Here is a 15,469-nt window from a genome sequence, read left to right as displayed (position 1 = left end):
AGTAAAAGCTTCCAGTTGAACTAGCAGTAGTGTCTGCGATAGCGCTTCATTGAGGGTAGGAAGGCGTAGCTGCCTCGGTGTGCTAGTCCAATGACTGGTCATGCCAAGATAGCCGACCAGGTAGTAGAGAGCCAGCAGCGCGTCATAGTTGCCGGCTTGTTGCAGCAGCAGATTGCAAGCGCTGTGGAACTTCTCCTTCATCTGTGGCATCGATAGGGAGCACAAGACCGGGATGGAGGATAGGAAGGACGAGAAGAAGGAGAAGGAGATCGACAAGAAGAAGGAGGAGAAGCAGGAGGTGGACGAGGAGGAGGAGGAGGACGAGGAGGAGGACGAGGACGAGGACGAGGACGAGGAGGACGAGGACGAGGACGAGGAGGAGGACGATGAGGAGAAGGAGAAGGAGGAGGACGAGGAGGACGAGGAGGAGGACGAGGACGAGGAGGATTACCGACAATAGAAGGAATTCGTCGTGCATTTCCCCGACCAGACTGAACCTGCAGTACCCCATCCCTGACCCCATCCCCTCGCTGCACTGCACCCGGTCACCCGGCGACCGCCCGGCCCGCCGGCGTCCGAGCCAGTCCGACCGTGGCACCCCGGGCCCGGCCCGCGGTGCCCGCTGAGCAGATCGGACCGTACGGCCTCGGCCCGGAGCGTCGGAGCGGCGGCCGGGCCGGGCCGGGCTGCCCTAGTACGGCGCTGCTCACGAAGTTCTCAGTAAGTTACCGGGCCCGCGGGGCCGGGCGGCCTGCCGAAGTTGAAGGTGTCGGCTGTCAGCTCGACTGCGAACATCTCTCTCAGCTTGGCGTCCGAGCGTCGCTGATGGGAGTGAGGTGCACTCTCCGGCAAGCGTGCAGTGCCACGGTCGGAGGCTCAGGCCCCGGTGAGTCGGACTCAGTGACTCGTGAGTCGCGGCCCGGGCCGATGTACTATATAAACTTTGCAGGCCTCCGTTTGGACAGATCGGGAAGTCCTCAATCGTCTAGCGGTTAGGATACCAGGTTCTCACCCTGGAGACCGGGGTTCGATTCCCCGTTGAGGAAGCAAGTCTCCACCCCTCCCATACGAGGGGACCCCTCAGCCTCCTGATCTACTCTTTTTGAATGGCTGGACCCGTACCCTCACATGTCACTTACCCCACCACCCCTTCTCTTCACCCTACCCCACGTGCTCCCATCGTGCCTCTATGACAATCGCAAGGAAAGACCCACCCCTACCTCTGTACCCCTTCCCATCCCTACCCCTCAAATATCAAAACCACCCCTCCGCCTCCCTCCTAAACTTTTTGAATCTTATTGCAGCATACCAGGTACCCCTCCATCTCTCCTCCCAGTACCCCTTTCGACTCAGTACCCCCGACGGCCTGGTACTGTACCCACCCAAGACCCTACTACCCCTGCTTTGCAGCCTCTACACGTGGGTGGCAGATTTGGCAGCCATGGCCAAGGAGAGCGACGCGTTCGATCATCGCTTCAAGCTCCTTCTCACAGGAGACAGGTACCCCTCCATCCTGCATGCCTCACCAACCTTCCTCCCTCATTTCCCTCTTTCTCCGCTGTTTCATTGTCTTTTTCCTCGTCCTCTCTCCTCCTCCCATCACCGGCACCTTCTCCATAGCCTACACCTACTTTTTTGAAATTCACCCCGCCACATGCTGAAAATCGACCGATGTGATACTAAACTTCTTCACCATCATCCAATAATGCTCTGACAGTACCTCCTCAAACTGAGACACTTGCTACATCTTTCCATTTTTCGAATTTGAAATGATCAACTGAGCTCGACCCTCACTGTTCTTACTTGTATGCGTGTGCCTGCATCAACTTTCATGGAAATCAGAGTCTGCTGGCTCTTCTGCTTGAATAGCATGCTGTGAAACAGGGAATACTGTTATTCATCCTTCTCCTGTTCTCCATCCAATATCCCAACCACACCCCGCGAAAAGCGCTTGACAAATTACATGGAATAGTGGTGTTGGCAAGTCAAGCATTCTACTTCGATTTACGGATGATTCCTTTGCTACGGATCAGCCTGCCACCATAGGGGTTGATTTCAAGGTCCCGATCTCATCTCCTTGGGTATTGAGCAAGCTATTCGTGATTGTTTGTGAAGGTCAAATCAATCGACGTGGAAGGGAAGAAAGTGAAACTGACGATCTGGGACACAGCCGGTCAGTCTAGCTCAAGATCTTCTGTTTTATTCAACATGTCTACTTGTTTGCTTATCTGCAAGGATCTTCAGGGCAGGAGCGTTTCCGCACTTTGACTAGTAGCTATTACCGTGGTGCCCAGGGCGTTATTCTTGGTAGAAAAATCTTATGAGGAACATGGCTGATGTTTTACTAGTTTACGATGTGACTCGCAAGGAAACGTTCGAGAATCTTGAGCAGGTGAAGCTCGAAATCTCTGGTTCACATGTTTGTAACAAGCTGCAGTGGTTGAAAGAGGTGGACATGTACACAAACCGAGACGGAGTACTATCGCATCTGCTACTTTGGTTGCGAGGCAGTTGATAGCGCATGCACAGGTTGTCAAACTCTTGGTGGGCAATAAGATCGATAAGGCAAATCGCGAAGTGACTCGTGCGGATGGAATAGAATTCGCTCGAAATCGTGGGATGGTGCGCTTGCTCTTGGCTTGTTTGAATGTGTGATATGAAATGTCGTAGCTATTCATTGAGTGCAGTGCAAAAGCGAAGACTGGAATTCAGCAAGGTATCTGTTGATGTGTTTCCATTGCTCACCTGATCTGTTCTTCTTCTAGCGTTCGAGGAACTTGTACAAAAGATCTTAGATTCTCCACATCTGGTTAACAACGAGGTCTCGGGGTTGAATCTTGCGTAAGCTTGCCTCTCTCTCGTGATCGAGACTCAGTGCTTTTTTCAGCTCTCGAGGTACCCAAGGAGCTAGCAACTGCTCTTGTTGAACAATCTTGCTTGCGCAAGCCTGAAGGCAAATTGCAGCGACGCCAGGAAGTTTCTGTGACGCCATGAAGTTCGATTAGCGGACAATGTCAAAATAATATTCCATCTGTATGCTCTACTGTACAGTTGCTTATGGAATTCTTTAAAAGTCAAAAAAATGTACACAGAAACCGTGAGGAGCAGGCTTGAACAGTGCTGGAATCTCGTCCCCAGCAAGAAGACTCTCTTCATGATCCAAAGGTAGACTGCAGCCAGCTGTAGGCAAGATCGTAGGTTGGAAGTACGCCTGGCACAGCGGTCATTCACATCAACAGGTCCCCCGATTTACTCACAGGCTGCCACCGGTGCCGCCCGAACGAGTGAGAATCCGATCCCTGTGGGTAAATCAGTCAGGGGGACGTGCAGGATGGTGCTGGAGGCACACGACCTCTGAAGAAGATAGGGATTCCTCCTTCGCTATAAGTTTTCATGATGCAATCGAGACTGTTTGAGAAGAGCATCTTCGGATTTGCTAGCTTTTCTTTTTCAGTCAGCGGCTGCTCGGGCATATCAGAAACCATGCCCAAATGCAATGAGAAGGACCTGCGCCATAATCCTCGACCGAATGACGTCCAACGGATAGATTGAGCTCCAACCAGCCATGCCTGCACATGCTCCCGCCAACATTCGTCTGTGGAGGGAAATTTGACCTCCAAGGACCTGATGGAAAGAGTTTAGGGGGTTCATGACGAGGATGGTTAGGGTTGAAGGACGAGAGAGTCGTCAACCTCAGGGGTATCATCAAGCCTGCGCTTCACAGTTTCATAAGTCACCATGTACCAACCCCGACCTGCATACAAGTCAACAACGCCATCGGGTCTTTTAGGAAGGCTGCACTTACCAAAAGTTTCTAGAATAGAGTGGATGCAGTATCCCCTATAGAGCCCTCGCAAGCCGGATGTCTTGAAGATCTTGCGCAAGCATTCAATCATCCCCAACCTTTCTTCGCCTGCTTGCTGAAGGATTTTGATGTTCTGCGATGGACACGTGATGACAGTAACCGGGATCGCACCTCCAAAGCCCGAAACCCAATGGACAAAGAGAGGTGCTCTATGCATGTCCTCACGATGAAACAAGCGTTTGATCGCCTCGAATCCTGTGAAGTTCAACGAGGACACCAAGCCAGAGGAGATGACTGGGGGGCCTGAGCCCCTGTAGTACATTGCCAATGTCTTTACGAAGCTCCTCGTCTCTGTGCTCGCCACGCTCTTAGCTCCTGAAACTTGCAGCCTGACTTTAAGAGTATCGAACGGCTGACCCACCAGCACTCCAACGGCTCCTGCTGTAGCACCAGAGATTGTTGCACACATTTTGCAGTGTTGAGCATGTCCCTTGGAAGGTAATTGCACTTCAACAAGTGGTTGTTTGAGCTGCTGCTCTTGCATTTCGAATGTCTTTGCGTCTTTCTCGGCAAAGTTTAAGCCCAGCCACGTATTTCTAGCGTCTTGGCGGCTCGTCACACCCTACTACAACTCTCGATGAAACAACATTTTCTCAACTGCACGCTTGTATGGCTCCGAATACCTCAGATGGCCTCAATCAACAAGTCTGAAGTCACGGAAGAGAAGTGTATGAGGAACCATCTTCTCAAGCTTTATCTTCTCTCATGCTCCTTCTCCTCTTCTCCTCACTTTCTCTCCTAAGTCTTCTGCAACCTAGCTACTTCTTGACCGGCACTCTCTGCATGCTCTCGAGGGGATGGTCCCATCCTTGGTGGTCACATCCATGGCCTTGCAATTCTCTTATATGTTACTACCCTACCCTTGGAAATCATCCACCCCACCCGGACTAGAACTCTACCCCACCCCAGAAAATAGTCACTCTGTATTTCATTGACCCCACGGGAATGAAGGTGGAGGGACCCACCCACCCATTATCAACCCACCCTACTCTTTCGAATCGCGAACCACAGCACGACTGAGGTACCCCCGTCACTCTGTTGATAGAGATGCAACCGGATGAGGCATACAGGGCTGGGGGAATAGAGGGGGGTGGTGGGGTGGTGAAGAGATGAGGTGGTGGTTTAGCGTTGTGCGTGGGGAACATGGGTGGGTGGGGTAGTAGGGGCAGTAATGAACAGGCCTTGATTTGATGGGGTTGTATTACAATGCTAGGGGTACTTTTCTCTGCCAAAAATGGGGTAGAGAGCTTATCTTTGCTTTCGGGGGTGTAAGTTTCAGTGGGGGAATGATCAGATGTGGATAGGGGTGGAAGGGAACATAAATGGGGGGTGGGTCTTTTTCAAATCCACGTGGTTTCGCTGATGGAGAAGGGGGGTGGGGGGTACATATGGACGAGGGCCTGTTGGGTTAGTAGGGTGACTACCTAGGGGTACCGAGTAACTTTTTTATAGTGCAGCTGTTCAGAAGTAGAGAGGAGGGGTAGTATGAAGAGGGGTGGGGTACTGTTTTGAACAAGGTGGGGTTGCTGTGGGGCGTTGAGGGGTGGGGTGAGGGGGTTGTTCTTCCTCGTCGCTAAAGTTCCCCTACTGGATTGATCTCGTGACGACTGACGAGGGGAGAGAAGAGAAGGAGAGGAGGAGGGGAGCGAGGGGGAGGGAGGGAGGGAGGGAGGGAGGGAGGAAGGGAGGGAGGGAGGGAGAGGAGAGGTGAAAGAAGAGGTGAGGTGAGGGCAATGCCGAGGCAGCAGAACAGAGCGTTGGATTGGATGGGTTCGGAGAAGAAATTAGGAGAAGCGAGCAGGTTGAAGTGAGGTAAGTAGGTAGATGCGTTCTGAGGCAAGATCCTATGGTGTGGGTTGGAAATCTATTGAGAGGAAAACCATGCTCAAGGAAAATTTCCTAATCTGCTTATCACAGTCAAAGATTTCTGTTCAGTTTGGCCGACTGCAGGTAGAAGGGTAGGGATCAGGCTAGGGTGACGCAACAAGACTTGAAATGAGCTCGGAGGAAGTTTTTGAATGCTCGCGGTTCGCTCATGTTGTGTTCAGGCTCCATCATGGAGAAGCTCAGGATAGGCATCGCCATGTCCACTCGTTGGACGGACCCACCCATGATGCTCATGGGAATCATCCCGTACGCCGGCACAATGATAGGAGTCACCGCGTACAAGGCGGTGCAGCTCTTCAATTATGCGGCGGCGTCAAACTTCTCGACGAGCATTTTGCAAGGAGAGGAGCTGAACAAGACGGCAATGCTCCTGGCTGGTGTGCTGGGCCCCTATGTGATTACCCGCTTCTTGTGGGATGTTGTATACCACGGGGTGGGCACAGAGAAGGGAGTGGACACGTCCAAGTTCCTGACTTTCAAGAAGGAGAGCCTGGCCAACTACTACAAGCACAGGAAGATTCCCATGTGTGAGCTGTATGAGATGTACATCGAAGGGTTGTTCGACTGGAACGAAAGCTGCGAGGGAGGGGATTGCTACAAGATCTTGCAGTACCATCGCCACGAGTTCGCTAACTACAAAGTCACTTGGCGACAGATCTGGTGGCTCATCTCGCAGTTCCTGCCATGGTGGATGACAGGGAGTGGACTGGGACGAGGATCGTCAAGCGGCAAGTCTGTGAAGGAGACGCACAAGGAGATCGACGAGCATTACAACAAGGGCAACGACGTCTTCTCCTCCATGCTGGGTCGCGCCATGGTGTACACGTGTGGAGTGTTCCACAAGGTGCCCTCCTTCGCCTCGGACGGATACAATGGCGACTATGCCAAGTCAGCAGCGGATGGGACGCTGGAGGAAGCACAGTTCAACAAGCTCAACATGATCTGCGACAAGCTGATGCTGCAGAAGGGCGAGACGCTGCTGGACATCGGATGCGGATGGGGAACTCTGTGCCGCCATGCCGTGAAGCATTACGGGGCGAAGGCAACAGGCGTGACTCTGTCGTCGGAAGGGAAGAAGTACTGCGACTATGCGAGCAAGGAGACTGGTACTCGTTGCCAAGCGACGCTTTAATATGTGACATGTTTCGAAGGAGTTCCGACGGAGATTCACTGTTGCGACTATCGCGAGATTCCGGGAGGACAGAAGTTTGACAAGATCGCCTCTATTGAGATGGCGGAACACGTTGGCATTGCCAACTTCGTCGATCCATTTTTGGTATCTGTCAGAAAGATGCTGGCTAAGAAGGCAAGTACGACTTTCGTCTTCTCTCACTGCTCTGACCGTGTATCTCGTTCAGGACTCCAAGTTTCTCCTGCAGGTGAATCATCTGCTTCTGCTCATTGCATGTGACCGGCTGCGCAGGTCTCCGGTCTTCGTCAAGGCCCAAGCTGGGAGGTGAGAGGGAAAGAGGAGAGGGACGTACTTGGGGATGGTCGAGGAGGAGTGTTGGACTGTCCTTGAGCTGAAGGGGACGGCACATACAGGATGTCGCATGGGGTCTTTTCATGAGCAAGTACATCTTCCCTGGTGCTGACGCCTCCACTCCTCTCAACTGGTCGACTCCTGCATTTCTGACAATTTAGCGACTGAAATAAATCTTGCACTGCAGGTACGTCAAGCAGTGTGAGCTTGCAGGATTTGAGGTGAGAAGAAGAGGAAAGTGTGGCGAGTGACGAAGAGCAGGTGCACTCTGTTGAGACCATCGGCCGTCACTACTCGCACACCCTCCACAAGGTAGATGGCAAAGAGACTCGTGAGGGACGGGAATTGTACTAGATTGTTTGGAGGAGGGGGATGAAGCTGTGCGGGAAGGAAAGAGAGCAGGGGCTGAGTGTGGAACTTGATTCTGATATGATGGGTACAGTGGTACGACAACTGGATGTCGCATAAGACGGACATCCTGCTGGGCAAGATCGATGCCATCTCCGAGCACACCAAGGGCAAGCATCTCTTCCGCCTTCAGGTGCCATGTCATCTCAATCTTCTTGTGGTAGGCTCATGTGGTCGCAGGAGTTCTTCTTGGCCTGGTCTGTCATTGCAGCTGGGCAGGTCCCCCCGCCTCTCCCTCCTGCTGACCCAACAGTCTCTCACACGCGTTGGCAGTCGAGCGCCACTTGTTATCAGATTCTCTGTCACCCCAACACGTACGACTACCCGAGAGACCAGTGGGTAGACCCGAGGTCTGCATGCTCGCGGTCTCCGTCCTCCTCACTGCTCTCCAGCTGCGTTTCTGGTCCGAACTTGGTTGGAGTGTCGCTCAACAACGGGAAATCTCCGATGCAGCAGGTGGGAGGAGGAGACGAGAATCTCTGGGGTAACGTGGGACGAGCAGGTCAATGAGAAGACTAAGACGAAGGGACTCGAGGGGATCGAGATGATCACTCCACCGGTGCCCTCTTCCTCCTCCTCTTCCCGCCCCCCTCCCCCTCCTCCTCATTCTCCTCCTTCCTTTCTCCTCCTCCCCCTCCTCGCTTCTTTCCCACCACCACCCCCTCCTCCGTTTCCTCCTCCTCAACTCCGCCCCTCTTTTGTTTTTTCACTCCATAAAGTTCTGTGACATACGAACAGATCAAATGGAACAAGTGAGATCTCGCGTGGCTTGCAAGCGACGAAACCCCAGCCATGTGGATATAAATAAAATGCATATGTGAGATTTTTGGGGATAAACTTTCGTTTCTTATTCATCTTCATCGCACCATCATCCGGCATGTTGGTAGTCTGTCTCATGCTGACATACTATGTACTCTCCTTGTCTGAATGTCGATGATGGCAAATATCGCTTGGGAGGCGTTTTGAGTGAACAGCGATACTCTGAAACAAATCAATAGGCCATAATGCAGAATATCATCGTTATTGACCTGAAACATGATTGTGTAGGGAAGTATTACAATCCATCTCATCTTTGAAAGATTATTGTCTTGCGTTTACATTAATATCACGTGGAAACGTTGTTGCTTACTTGTTCGACACTGTTATCTGTTGCTAATGAGGTACGAGGATATGCAGGAGAATGTGAGTGTACGCATTGCAGGACAAGAGCACTGGGAAAAGAAAGTACAGTAATAACAAATGAGATGAAAGGAAGTACAGTAGGGAGTTGGGTGGAGGAATATGTCACAAGGAAAGGGTCTCCTTGTTGTCTTGTTGAGCTCTGGTACTCTCTCATTCCTGAAGGTTATGTGTAGCAGCGCTGCTATCCGCTGCTACCATCCTGATGGAGACCTTTGACGTGGTCTGTTGTCAAAGTAGCGACGAGCTCTGATTCGCTGTTCCCGTGATTGTGCAACACCGTGGCGATGATGTCAGGAATGCAGGTGCGAATAGTTGGCCGTGCTCACTCCAGACTCGTGCCTACTTCTGTCTTTGACTCTCAGTGTAGCGGTGTGGGGTTGTAATGGCAGTCAAAATTCATTTCCACAAACCATCTTCCTGCTTTAACGATCTACAAACTAACCATAGAGTAGACTCACACTCACAAAGATTAAATCACGATCGAGCTGCAAGTATCCATCCATTGACTAGCAACTTTGTTGCCGGGGAATTTGTCTTCTACTTTCGGTCGCTTGCTCGCCCTCATATGCATGATAGCACTCTTCTCTTCATCACTTATATTGTCCTCCTGCTGCCTGCTTCTGATCTCCTGCAACGAAGCCCTGACCGCTGCCATGATCATCCGTGTCTCCTCCGCTCTAGAGGTCGGCTGCTTCATGCACGGCCCTCTGCTTCTTCTTGCAGCGATGATTGATTGTACTCGCACTGGCGATAGCGCACAGGGCTTCGAGCCCTTGCTGCTCTGCTCCATGTCCTCGCAACCCACCTCAGCGTAGTAGACGGACTGGAACATGTCGCGACACTGCTCGTTGATGGTCTGCAGGTCGCGTTTGATCTCTAGGTAAGAGAGGCTGACGACCATGCCGTCACCGGATGTCATCCTGAAGGGCGAGAAGTCATCTGGGTAGCTTCCGGGCTTGGGCAATCTCTTGCGAGGGGCGATCCGTCTGGGCCTCTTGCTTGCTTCGTTCGGTTCCAATTGCGATGTTTCCTTAGCCAACTCTGCATTGCTCAGTTGAATCGCCCTGTCGCCAATGTCTGCTGCAACGGCGGGTTTATACGAGGCGTTTTCGATCTGGCTACTTTTGACATCAATGACGACAGGTTGCTGTGGCATGTTGACTTCGCTTTTTCTCAAATGCATGTCAATGTCCATGTTGATATCCATGTAAGTCATGAACACGGTTGAGTTGCACACCCCAAAGTTTGTTTGGCTCCTTGTTTTCCTTGAAGTTTAGAACAGGGCTGACGAGCTCTATAAACAGAGGAAGGTAGAAGCTTGTGTTCACGAGTTCGTCTTCTGTGCAATAGGCTTGCTTTTAGCTGCTGATTGAACACGATGAATCGCTGGGGCCTGAGACCCTTTCCAGCAGTTTGGTAGAGGATGCTCTGCGATCAGTTTATGAAACAGGTAGAGATCAACAGAGCAGGTTTGTCATGAAAGCAAGGAGAGGGTGACGATAAGAACTGAAAGGGAGGAGGTAAATCTCAAGGGGCGGACAAGGTCAGACGGACCGGGGGAGCGGGGGAGAGGAAGAGAGGGAGGAAGAGGAAGAGAGGAGAAGTTTTTTTGGTGCTCGGATCGATCTACCCTACCCCCACCCCCACTAGGGACAGCATGACCCCTACCCACTCCATCCAGACGGGATGACACCCACCCTACTCAAGCAAAGATTGCTAGTTCTACCCCATCTGATGTATCCTCGAGAATCTTCCACATCTACCCCACCCCACGAATTCAAGGAACATAAAGTTTGATGCACCCCTCCACAACTTACCCCTACCTACCCCTTGTCTGTCAAAGTTCACCAGAATCTCCCTCCCCACCCACCCTCTCGAGCCCTACCCGCAACTACCCGACCACCCACCCACATTCACTTTTGCCTCTATCGGTTCAAAAATGATGAGCATGCCTCAGAACCATCGAAATATCAAAAGACAGCAAAATATTTGGCTCTTCGTTGATACAAACAAATTTTCTGTCCCTCCATCCCGAGAGCCATTGTGACCGATCTGATGCTTGACTCTTCCCTCGCCGCCGTCATGTTGTGACTTGCGCCTCCAGCCCTGGTCGCAGGGTGAGGCTGACGGATGCAGGCTTGAGCTCGTCAGGCCCATGAGGCAGCTGCTGCCTCCTCCTCTAGGTCACGACCGCCTATGTCGAAGGAATTGAGGAGCAGGACGTGTACTGTGATGTGATAGCTGTGTGCTCCACTAAAGCATGGAACAGAAAATTACTGGTCGATGCTCTATAGCGAGAGATCCACGCGGATACCATCGGGTTCGAAGAAGGGGCCTCGTGTTTGTTGGGGTTGGGGTTGGCGGGGATGTCAAGGAAAGCGGAAAAATCACACCGTAAAGACGGAGATGTGGGAAACGAGAGACATCATTTACATCGGCCTCACAGTTTACTCGCTGCATCCTTCCTGTTCGATTCAGTGGAGGCGCTTTTAGCATTTGCTGTATACGTCTGCAGCTCTCAAGTAAAAACCTTAGATTATGCCCCACTGCTAACAATTTCACACAAGCTCTAGCTCTTGCTACTTATTGCAAACAATCATGCTATCCTTGGGAAGTATCATATGTACTTTACACTAGCCCTTACAGACATGACAATATCAGAGCTCTGCGAAGGCGAGCTCAAACCTCCGCAGGAAGGAATTTTATTGAGCAGGAGTGAGCAGCAACAGAGCTATGGTCTTCTCGTACAGCCACGAGGTGAGGACACCAAGGGCTCTCACGGCTACTGGACCTCTGCAATACAACCCCTGTTGGGCGACAGAGTGTGACCAGTACGGGTGGTACCTCCTGTACTGTGTACATACTGGTACGATTGGCTGAACCTCGAGGAGGAGCAGGCAGCAGATCTAAGCGGACGCACGAGGGATGCTCGCTCGTGCGTGAGCCTCACCACCCCTGGTGGTTCTTCTCGACTATGAAAGGATCGTCAACAACTGCTAAGGTGGTCTGTCCTTTCCTTTGCTGTGTATGTGCCATGAATCGACAGTGTATTTGTGTTGTCAAATAAACTTTACATCTCTACTCTTCACCTTTGTGTTGATCCAGCGGAGGCGCCTTGAGCATTCGCTGTAGACATCTGCAACCCGTAAAGCTTCGATAAGTTCGGGTTGTGGCAGACAATCTTTCATCCCATAATTTTGGTCAAGTTGTGTCTCAGATGCTTCATAGAATTCAGTGAAAACTGAATTATTCAGAACGACTTACATCATACCCAACGATGTTCATTGTCCTCTGGGGACTACACACCTGTAGTGTCGAGCTGATCCAAACCTACAAACAAACATTCTCAGAATTGCCTCCCCCATGTACTTTCAAGAAGCTTGCAAAAATGAAAACCGATCAATAAAGTAATAGACAAAGTCATCGTAAGTACGTCGATCTGTGTTACTAAGAGTGTGAAGACATTGTTCTCGAGTGAAGACCATGTTCTCCCTCTCTGCAATGAAAGTCTGCGAAAAAGATTCGAATGAGGCACCACAAGTTAGAGGCAAAAGAGCAGACGCAATGAATATGCCAACACCAGGAACATGAAGGCATGTTGGTGTTGGAAACACAACCAATCACACGTCATAGAATGCTTTTAGTTCCATTGTGCCATGAATGAGCGTTACAGACATTCGCGTCCAGCTTTCCCCGCATCTGTCCATTGGGAGACGGAGGCTGGGGGAGGGCGCGCGGAGGGGACGTGACTTTTATTTGAGGTAACGTGACGAGGCGAAGCCGTCCTAAAACATGTTTTTAAAACATGTGCACCAGATCAGAGCAGTGGAGCTTAGGGAGCTGAGGGAGCTAAGGGAGCAGTGGAGCAGAGCAGAGGGTGTAGAGCAGAAGATTTGAGCACGAGAGCGTGTAGAGGAGAACCAAGATAGTGCCACACAGAAGGGATAGAGCAGGGCACATGCGGGTCTTTACGGGCCGATGTGGTACAGAAGAGCAGTGGGTGTATAGCAGAGTAAATAAGGTTTCAAGTGCACCAAGCAGAGGGTGTAGGAGTTCAGACAAGTGTAGTACAGTAACACAGAGCGTGTACGAGTAGAGCGGTACAGTGTAGTACAGCAGAGCAGAGGGTGTAGAGCAGAGCAGAGCAGAGCAGAGGCAATCTAATAGAGTAGAGTGGAGTTACACACAGCCGAGCACAGGGTGTGGAGTAGAGTAGATGAGAGCAGAGGTGCTTGTTACACTAGTGTAGAGCAAAGTACAGTACAGTAGGTAGCTTTCAACAAGTGCAGTAGAGCAGAGGGTGTCGCTTAGAGCCGTGTAATAGTGCTCAGGGAATAACGTAGTGCATATAATCGTGCACCGAGGCACTAGGGCACTTAGGAGCGAATGGAGTGAGTAGAGCAAGATTGTAACGAGACAGGAGAGGGTATAGGGAAAAGCAGAGTATAATAAGTAGAGGAGAGCAGGATGTCATAAGAGAGATGTGGAAGTGCAAATGATTCCTTCAAAGCCAATTGATGCCTCAAAATTTTGCATTTCCGACTTATTTGCAAGTGAATCTTTAATTTCATGTCCTTAAAACGCCCAGATGCTATGAAAACATGCTCAACGTGTTGATGTACAACATCATTGTTATGCACAACCACAACTTCCCGACAAGCTTGTTGTATGTATATGTATACAGCACCATTCACATTCGCTGATACTGCATGCCCGTATGCAGAAAGAAACCTTCTAAATTATATGCTAAGGCAGCGTCCAAACACGATGATGACTTTGCAACTCATAAGTGTGGACAAATCAAAAAAAATTCTGAATGAAAAACACAACTGATGTGAAACGTAGCAAATGCATTCAACGAACCATGCATGTGAAACCCGATCTCGTCGCGTTCAACACAATCATACTTGATAATAGGCTTGTACTCACGTGGTCTGTTGTCAAAGTAGCGACGAGCTCTGATTCGCTGTTCCCGTGATTGCGGAACACCGTGGCGATGATGTCAGGAATGCAGGTGCGAATAGTTGGCCGTGCTCACTCCAGACTCGTGCCTACTTCTGTCTTTGACTCTCAGTGTAGCGGTGTGGGGTTGTAATGGCAGTCAAAATTCATTTCCACAAACCATCTTCCTGCTTTAACGATCTACAAACTAACCATAGAGTAGACTCACACTCACAAAGATTAAATCACGATCGAGCTACAAGTATCCATCCATTGACTAGCAACTTTGTTGCCGGGGAATTTGTCTTCTACTTTCGGTCGCTTGCTCGCCCTCATACGCATGATAGCACTCTTCTCTTCATCACTTATATTGTCCTCCTGCTGCCTGCTTCTGATCTCCTGCAACGAAGCCCTGACCGCTGCCATGATCATCCGTGTCTCCTCCGCTCTAGAGGTCGGCTGCTTCATGCACGGCCCTCTGCTTCTTCTTGCAGCGATGATTGATTGTACTCGCACTGGCGATAGCGCACAGGGCTTCGAGCCCTTGCTGCTCTGCTCCATGTCCTCGCAACCCACCTCAGCGTAGTAGACGGACTGGAACATGTCGCGACACTGCTCGTTGATGGTCTGCAGGTCGCGTTTGATCTCTAGGTAAGAGAGGCTGACGACCATGCCGTCACCGGATGTCATCCTGAAGGGCGAGAAGTCATCTGGGTAGCTTCCGGGCTTGGGCAATCTCTTGCGAGGGGCGATCCGTCTTGGCTTCTGGCCGTTACAACTGCTTTGGTGTTTTTCGCTCTCTCCAATTAACAGCTCCTGTTCTAGCTCATCTAGGGCGACAGGTTGGATGTTGTCGCACATCGTCTGATATGTAGATCTCGTTGTGTTACAAAAGTTGGGCGATCAAATGTCGTATTTCTCCTTGTGTTACCTTAAACCGTTCAGGGTCTCAAGAGTTGGACAACCCAGCCAGGTGACGGCAGAGAAACCAGAAGAAGGATGTACTTGTCTGGCGTTCGATGGCAGGGAGGTCGTCGAGGGAGTGAGGAGGAGAGGGCTGAAAGCTGAGGAGCCTCGGCCGGACAAGTCGAGGCAGCTGCTTGACCCCGCTGCAGCACAAGAGGAGAAGCCGCCGCACCACCCCACCCTCGAATCATGTCCCCTTCACTCTCTGTACCCCCTACCTTCTCTGCAACTGCCCGGACAAATGGGTACCCTACCCCATGAACTTTGTTTTGCTCGTTTCTCGCCTCCGGTGACCCGTACCTCGGAGTCCCCCTTGTAAGCCACCACTAGAGTTCGTCATCTTTAAAACATCATGCACCCCTTCTGCCCTCCACCCACCCCCAGGACCTCACGAATGATTCCACTACCCCCTCAGGTATCTAACGGGTCTACCGGCCTACCGTTTGTTGAAGAGCAAGGGCCAGGTGGAGGGTGACAGGTAAGGGGGTAGTAGGGGTGGCTAGGGGTATGGTCTAGCACACACATGGTACCCCCCATGTTTAGCCTTATGTCACCTCCTTGACCTTTCGCGCCGCGTGATGCTTGCCCCTCATCCCCGCTCGTCCCTCCGATTCACCTCCCGCCTTTTACAACACTTTTAGACTTAAAATTACTTCTAGTCGGTAAAGCTGTATCTGCTCTTAAAAGGGTTTTAGAACCAAAAAAAAGATAAAAAATGAATAAATCGAACTGAATCG

The 15,469-nt window shown here is 51.1% G+C and overlaps 5 protein-coding genes and 1 non-coding gene across 6 annotated transcripts; 3 read left to right on the top strand and 3 right to left on the bottom strand.

Moving 5' to 3' along the window:
* Positions 1–974: 974 nt before the first annotated feature.
* Positions 975–1,046, top strand: GUITHDRAFT_t103. The gene has a single exon. It is a non-coding gene; the product is annotated as a tRNA-Glu (tRNA).
* A 387-nt stretch (positions 1,047–1,433) lies between these two features.
* On the top strand, positions 1,434–2,927 carry GUITHDRAFT_175416 (hypothetical protein; the record flags this gene model as incomplete). The annotated part of the gene is made up of 10 exons (XM_005821654.1): positions 1,434–1,500; positions 1,973–2,060; positions 2,116–2,173; positions 2,245–2,307; positions 2,349–2,392; positions 2,438–2,476; positions 2,530–2,622; positions 2,671–2,716; positions 2,766–2,841; positions 2,888–2,927. Exons 1-10 carry the CDS (start codon positions 1,442–1,444, stop codon positions 2,925–2,927), a joined length of 606 nt encoding a protein of 201 aa, XP_005821711.1. The 5' UTR covers positions 1,434–1,441.
* Positions 2,928–3,152: 225 nt separating this feature from the next.
* On the bottom strand, positions 3,153–4,349 carry GUITHDRAFT_147022 (hypothetical protein; the record flags this gene model as incomplete). The annotated part of the gene is made up of 6 exons (XM_005821628.1): positions 3,153–3,211; positions 3,258–3,299; positions 3,353–3,461; positions 3,508–3,624; positions 3,693–3,754; positions 3,806–4,349. 6 exons carry the CDS (start codon positions 4,347–4,349, stop codon positions 3,153–3,155), a joined length of 933 nt encoding a protein of 310 aa, XP_005821685.1.
* A 1,562-nt stretch (positions 4,350–5,911) lies between these two features.
* GUITHDRAFT_97996 (hypothetical protein) lies at positions 5,912–8,465 on the top strand. Its single transcript, XM_005821627.1, has 13 exons — positions 5,912–6,858; positions 6,904–7,058; positions 7,111–7,131; positions 7,176–7,208; positions 7,298–7,368; positions 7,423–7,456; positions 7,497–7,547; positions 7,678–7,776; positions 7,824–7,862; positions 7,917–7,993; positions 8,036–8,099; positions 8,146–8,202; positions 8,382–8,465. Exons 1-13 carry the CDS (start codon positions 5,922–5,924, stop codon positions 8,397–8,399), a joined length of 1,656 nt encoding a protein of 551 aa, XP_005821684.1. The 5' UTR covers positions 5,912–5,921; the 3' UTR covers positions 8,400–8,465.
* Positions 8,466–9,294: 829 nt separating this feature from the next.
* Positions 9,295–10,032, bottom strand: GUITHDRAFT_119135 (hypothetical protein; the record flags this gene model as incomplete). Its single annotated transcript, XM_005821626.1, has 1 exon — positions 9,295–10,032. The coding sequence occupies one exon, from the start codon at positions 10,030–10,032 to the stop codon at positions 9,295–9,297; it is 738 nt and encodes a 245-aa protein (XP_005821683.1).
* A 3,974-nt stretch (positions 10,033–14,006) lies between these two features.
* On the bottom strand, positions 14,007–14,627 carry GUITHDRAFT_119134 (hypothetical protein; the record flags this gene model as incomplete). Its single annotated transcript, XM_005821625.1, has 1 exon — positions 14,007–14,627. One exon carries the CDS (start codon positions 14,625–14,627, stop codon positions 14,007–14,009), a length of 621 nt encoding a protein of 206 aa, XP_005821682.1.
* Positions 14,628–15,469: the final 842 nt, after the last annotated feature.

This window comes from Guillardia theta (genome assembly GCF_000315625.1).
Source record: "Guillardia theta CCMP2712 unplaced genomic scaffold GUITHscaffold_140, whole genome shotgun sequence".
Taxonomy (NCBI): Eukaryota; class Cryptophyceae; order Pyrenomonadales; family Geminigeraceae; genus Guillardia; species Guillardia theta.
Note: the sequence above shows the minus strand (reverse complement) of the source record. Positions and strands in the feature narration are given on the sequence as shown.